The following is a 6,000-nucleotide window of genomic DNA, read 5'->3' as shown; positions in this document are numbered from 1 at the left end:
AAAATGCAGCCTGAAATCAACCAGAATGCAAATACAATTCTCGACGCACCAAGGGTCCTACTCACTCCTCCGCCACAGCCTATTTATTTCAGTTGGGTCATTTGGAGATAAAGAAGGGCTATGTTTTAATTTGGAGTAGGGGGAAAATAAAGTTAGAAGTGTTAGAGCAGACTAACCATTAATCCCACTAGCACTAATAACCGGTAGCCTCTGAGACAAGGCCTCTGAATTTGAGCTTCACTCTGAAGAATTTGCTCGAAGTGCCACAGTGTCTTAGGTGATTGGGGTGCAGGAGGAATTGTTTATTCTTCCACAAGCAGACCCAGCAGGGATTCTGGGAGTGGGAGCAACTGTGTTGTCCTCATCCATTCACCCCTTTTCCAACCCTGGATCCTTGGCCTGCTCTGGTCCTCTGGACCCAAAGTTTTCCTGCTCTGTGACGGGCTGAGCACTTAAGACCAAACTGCCTCTTAACCTGGGAAAAAGTGCTTTGTTGAGCTTCCAGATATACTGTTTTCTTTCAGTTCAAAAAAACCTAGTGTACACTAAGCTGGGCAGATGAGTCCTAAGCTGCTGAGGGATGACTCATTTCCTGTGTGCAGATGCCCACAGGCCCTGTCAGGGACATGGTCCTGCAAACCCAGTTTGCCTCCCCTTCCAGCCTTTATGTGGACCCTGAGCCCCATTCCACTTTTTCCGATGCTGCAAGGAGCAAAGGGTGACTCGGTGACCAAATGAAACCCTCTTTGTTAACAACTGGAGCTCGCTGATGGTGGTATTTTGTGCACTGTCTGTGTGGTATTGCTTGCTGAGGGCAGAGCTAAGACAACACCTCCGATTCCTGACCAGTTGTCTCGGACACTGCTGATGCCAGTGTTATTTTCTCCCAGGTCCTTTTTAGAGTCATTATGTCCTCAACGCTGTGATTTTACACTGTATAGAGCATTTCCACACGGCCTCATTTGAGCCTAACAGCAAAGCTGTGAAGTAAGCTGGGTGGTTATTGTCACCGTTTTACAGCTCAGGAAGCAGGTGCAGGGGCAGCATCACAGTGTAATCCTGAGGTTGCTGTTTACTTCCCTCCCCTGAGCCTCAGTTTCCTCATCTTTAAAGTAAGGTTGGAAGACTAGATGGTCTCAAAGTGTCTTTTCAGCTGAGTGTATGACTTTATCCATGACCCTGGAACAGGACGTGAGGGCCAGTGGTGGAAACCCAAGACCATAAATGGATGGGAAGGTGGGAAGCTCTGCTAGTGTGAGGAATGCCTCTCCTTCAGGACAGGTTTCCTCCAGGAGATGCACGGGTGGTGGGAGCAAGTGGGAGCCACGGAGGCACTGTCTAGATTCGGCCGGAGACTCCGTGGCTTGGTTATGGGGAGTGGCCCCACCGTACCCAACATGGCAGCTCCTATCTGAAGAAACCCCGACGCCCACTTCCGGGTTCCGTACCGCTGGCCAGGCTACTTCCGGCAGCGCGATGGCTGGGTTCCCGGGACTCGAACGGAAGTTCCGGCGGGGGCGGCAGAGGGGGAAGAGTGTGTGTCTGTGCGGGAGAGAGAGGAGAATCGCCCGAGAGGTCTCGAAACCCCCAGGAGTGGAGGTACCGTGGTCCGGGGCCAGCAGGCCCGGGGAGGGCACTGGCGGGGCATCGGCCCACCGCGAGGGTACTGGCGAGTGGGGAGGGGCAACCGCAGTTGTGAGGGATGGGGGTGGGGAGTGAGGTGCGAAGAGGCGCTGGCCGGTCTGGGGGACTTTGGGGGCAGAGAGGGGGAGGAAGATGGGGTCCCGGTGTGATGAGAGGGACTTCGGGGTCGGAAGTGGAGGATCCCATTGTGGGGCGGGTGCTCTCCAGGGTCAAAGGTAGAACGCCCCTTTGTGGCCAGAGGCGGGTCCGGGGTCAGGATAGAAATTGTCACTGTGGGGAGGGCGACTCTCGGTCAGAACAGAAGTTCCCATTGTGGGGAGTGGGAGACCATAGGGCAGGGTGGAAGTTTCTACTGTGGCGAGGAAGACCCCAGGTCAGGGGGGAAGGCACCACTCTGAGAGGAGGGGCCTGGGGTGAGGGTAGAAGGATCTCTGTGGGGAAGAAAGGGAATCTCAGCTTAGGACAAAAGGTGCATTCCTGTGTGGGAAGAGGAACCCCAGGGTCAGAGGTGAGGGATCCTACTGTGCGGAGGGGCGCTCGGGGGAGAGGGGAGGGGGAAGCCAGTTGGTGGGGTGGGAGGGGTGGGCGCTGCTAGGAAGGGTCGGCACTTAGGGGCAGGTAGCAGAAGCTGCCGGGGAGTTTGGAGGATGCTAAGGACGGGAGGAGCCAGCCAGCTTGGCATTCTTTTGTGCGTTTGGGAGTCCCAGAGCATGGTCGAGCTGGGGGACCTATTTGGAGTCAGTGGGCAGCAGCAGGTGGCCTCATACAGGGGGGTGGGGGGCACTGTTTAGGAGGTGGGTGGTGGATCGGAGTTTGTGTGCCTTCTGGGGACATGGGCAGCTCCCAGGGGCTCTGAGAAGGGCTGAGCCAGAAGGCTGATGGGGGCTGGATGGGAGGGAAGTTGGAGAAAATGTGTGTGGGGTTGAGGGTAGGGGTTGGAAACATATTTCCCGGCAGTTTTCCTTCCCTTCATTTCCCAGTAGGGCCGGGAGTTGGGAAGGAGGGGACGCAAGGGCTCTAGAGAAGGGGGATGATTGGAGAGCAGGGAGAGGAGGCAGTTACCTGCCAACAGAGTGTTAGGTGGGGAGAAGGCAGCAGGGGATGCCCTGGCTCCCCTGCCCCACGGCCCCAAAGCCCTGCCTCTGCCCACCTCCAGCAACCTCAGGCTGTGTGGGGGGCCAGAAGCAGGGCCACTAGGGTGGCTGTCCCTGCTTTTCAGCCCTGGAGTGAAGGCAAACTTCCTGCCCGCTTGCTCGGACCCAGAACTTCTTGCCTGGCTTTTCTTTGTGCCCAGGATAGAACCTGAGGGCTGATGGCCCGGGTAGGCCCTGGGTTTGAGGCTCTGCTTCTGTGTCAGGAGTCTCTCCCCTTCCTGGTCTTGCTCTTGACCACTGTCCCGAATGTGCACAGGCCCCAGCCGTGGAGCCCTGCAGTGTATGTGTGGTAACACCATGTCTGTGCCCCTGCTCACCGATGCTGCCACTGTGTCTGGAGCTGAGCGGGAAACAGCTGCGGTAAGGGTCATCTGCTACCCACGCAGCCCCCAAGGGGCCAGCTGGGGAACTGGCTGGAGGGGGCGTGGGGAAAATAGAGGTGGCAGTGAGGAGAGGGCGAGCAGCCTGCAGCCGGGAGGCAGGGGCTTAATCACCTGTCTGGCTGCCACCTCAGTTCCCCTCCAGGTCCTTGGGGGTGAGGGAGGGGTGGCCAGAAGTTGGAGGACAGAGTGAGAGTGATAGCAGGACGGTGACTGTCCTATTCCCCATCTCTGATCCTTTTCCAGGTTATTTTTTTACATGGCCTTGGAGACACAGGGTGAGTGAGCTGGGGAGGGGGTGTTTCTGGGGAAGTGGGGGAGGGCCCAGGGGGCGGGACTGGAGCGGCCTGCGCCCTCCCTTCCTCCCTCTACACATCGGTGTCTTTTCTCTCTTCCCTCCTACAGGCACAGCTGGGCTGACGCCCTCTCTACTATCCGGCTCCCTCACGTCAAGTACATCTGTCCCCACGCGTGAGTGTCACCCCAGCAAGGGGAGGGGCTGAGGATGGGGGGTGGTCCTGTGGTCCCAGGCCTGTTCTCCTGCCGGCTGCATCCTGGGGCCTGGGGCCCAGAGCAGTCATAAGTGCCATTTTCAGCCTTCATCATTCCTGTGGAACCCTCAGGAATAGGGTCCAGCCCCAGACCCAAGGCCTCCTAGACCTGAGACTCCTAGAACTAGCACCCCCTGTACCCCTTCCCCAAGTACTCACCGACAGAGCTGGAACCCCGCACACCGAGTGCTGGGCTGTGCTTCTCCATTGCTACTGCCGATGCCCCCAGCCACAGCCTCCAGCCCCACGTGGCAGGTTGCCTGGCAACACCTTAAACACAGGCCCTGCCTGCTGGGAGGGTTCCCCAGGGGTTGCCCTGCCCCCACCTGGGCTTTCTGCTGTGGCTTCCTCATCCCTCCTGAGCATGACGGCCCCTCTTGCTGTCCCTCCCCAGGCCTCGGATCCCTGTGACACTCAACATGAAGATGGTGATGCCCTCCTGGTGAGTTTGGAGAGGGGGAATAGGAGCTTGAGGGAGCTGCCTGGGGCCAGCCCAGGTCTCCTAGGAGCTGCCAACGCCTCTGCTCCTCCAGGTTTGACCTGATGGGGCTGAGTCCAGATGCCCCAGAGGACGAGGCTGGCATTAAGAAGGCAGCAGAGAACAGTAAGGCCCCAGCCCCTCCTCGGCATCCTCCCTCTCCCCCTCTGCCCGCCGAGGAAAGTGCCTGGCAATACCTGTTTGGCTCCCTTCCTTGGGTCCCTGTGGCAGCTTTCCCTCCACCCAGTCATGCCCCCTCCCCCCAGTCAAGGCCTTGATCGAGCATGAGATGAAGAATGGGATCCCTGCCAATCGGATCGTCCTGGGAGGCTTTTCACAGGTGAGGGGAGAGAGAGGGGGGTGGGGGGTGGGAGTTGAGCTGTGCCCTCATGAGCCCTCATTCTCTCCTTCCTCCAGGGTGGAGCCCTGTCCCTCTACACAGCCCTCACCTGCCCCCACCCTCTGGCTGGCATTGTGGCATTGAGCTGTTGGCTGCCTCTGCACCGGGCCTTCCCCCAGGTGAGTGTCTCCACTACCCCGCTCCTGCCCTCTGTCTCCTTGAGGCTGGGGGATTGCGCCCAAGCACTGGCTTTGCTCTCTGAGTCCCGTCTGGCCCACAGGCAGCCAACGGCAGTGCCAAGGACCTGACCATCCTTCAGTGTCACGGGGAGCTGGACCCCATGGTTCCCGTACGGTTTGGGGCCCTGACAGCCGAGAAGCTTCGGTCCGTTGTCACACCCGCCAGGGTCCAGTTCAAGACTTACCCCGGGGTCACGCACAGCTCCTGTCCTCAGGTCAGTGCCGAGGGGCTGCTTCCCACTCCCGCCCTTCTCCTTCCTCCCTCCAGCCAGGAGCCTCTCACAATACCCCCACCCCCCACCCCCAGGAGATGGCAGCTGTGAAGGAGTTTCTTGAGAAGCTGCTGCCTCCTGTCTAACTACAGTTGCTGGCCCCCAGCGCGGTCCCCCAGCTCATGGGGGACTTGGCACACGCGGCACCATCTTGGATCTGAGCCGGTCGAGCCCCTCTCACCCTCCTGGACCCTTCCTTTTCCCACAGGCCTCTGGGGTAGGCAGGCCAAGGCCTGGCCGGGCCTCCCTTCCTGACTTCAGCCACCTGGCTGTCTGCCGCAGCGGGTGGGCTGCTTTCTTATCCCATTTCCCTGGAGGGGGGGGCCCCCCTGGCAGCAGTATTGGAGGGGCTGTAGGCAGCGGGAGAAAGGGGCCCAGCCGCTGACCCACTCACTCAGGACCTCACTCACTAGCCCCACTTTGGGCCCCTCCTGTGACCTCAGGGTTTGGCCCCTGGGGCCCTACCAGGCCCCACCTCCCACCCTCTCCCGCCAGCTGATTCTGCCCAGATAATCGTGTCTCTCCTGCCTCCACTCCAGCTGCTTCTCAATCATGAATGTGTCTGTGGCCCGGGCCCCCTTGCTGCTGTGGGCTCCCTGCCCCTGCGCAGGAGTGTGGGTGACGGGGCGGAGTCCTTCGAGGGGGCCTCCCCTCAGCCATTCTGACTTGGGGGCTGGGCCCTGCCTCCCCATTACCCTCCGCCCCCGCGGGCCTGGAGCCTGCAGGGCTGGACTGAGGCTCAAGGTCTCCCCCAGCTGCCTCACCCCACATTGTCCCCACTCTAGGGCCAGGGGGAGGTGGGGAGGAGTCATGTCTTGTCTTCTGTCTCCATGTAGTTTTGGGTGTTTTTCTTGTTGTGTCTGGATTCCGATAAAATTAAAGAAATTGCTTCAACTCTTAGGCCTGGATGATTCTATCCAAGGGGTAGAGTGTGATCACGTG

General features: G+C 59.5%; 1 protein-coding gene across 6 annotated transcripts; it reads left to right on the top strand.

The window, feature by feature from the left end:
* The first annotated feature begins 1,446 nt into the window (after nt 1-1,446).
* LYPLA2 (lysophospholipase 2) lies at nt 1,447-5,952 on the top strand. Of its 6 annotated transcripts, none has more exons than XM_004285655.3 (10): nt 1,447-1,599; nt 3,055-3,158; nt 3,425-3,456; nt 3,584-3,649; nt 4,124-4,171; nt 4,263-4,333; nt 4,474-4,547; nt 4,625-4,726; nt 4,828-5,001; nt 5,094-5,952. In XM_004285655.3, the coding sequence occupies exons 2-10, from the start codon at nt 3,081-3,083 to the stop codon at nt 5,142-5,144; spliced, it is 696 nt and encodes a 231-aa protein (XP_004285703.1). In that variant the 5' UTR covers nt 1,447-1,599; nt 3,055-3,080; the 3' UTR covers nt 5,145-5,952. The 6 variants fall into 6 exon arrangements, with proteins under 6 accessions (XP_004285703.1, XP_049571080.1, XP_049571086.1 ...); XM_049715122.1 differs by lacking the exon at nt 1,447-1,599 and adding an exon at nt 1,642-1,663; XM_049715123.1 differs by lacking the exon at nt 3,425-3,456 and having other exon boundaries at nt 1,461-1,599.
* Nucleotides 5,953-6,000: the final 48 nt, after the last annotated feature.

Source organism: Orcinus orca, chromosome 1 (genome assembly GCF_937001465.1).
Source record: "Orcinus orca chromosome 1, mOrcOrc1.1, whole genome shotgun sequence".
NCBI lineage: Eukaryota > Metazoa > Chordata > Mammalia > Artiodactyla > Delphinidae > Orcinus > Orcinus orca.
This window is presented reverse-complemented; position numbering and strand designations above follow the sequence as displayed.

Coding starts and splice junctions, on each gene's coding strand:
- LYPLA2 (XM_049715123.1), top strand. CDS start 1,477: ATGGCTGGGTTCCCGGGACTCGAACGGAAGTTCCGGCGGGGGCGGCAG. Junction 4,334..4,473: donor TAAGAAGGCAGCAGAGAACA/GTAAGGCCCCAG, acceptor CCCTCCCCCCAG/TCAAGGCCTTGATCGAGCAT. Junction 5,002..5,093: donor CGCACAGCTCCTGTCCTCAG/GTCAGTGCCGAG, acceptor CCCCACCCCCAG/GAGATGGCAGCTGTGAAGGA.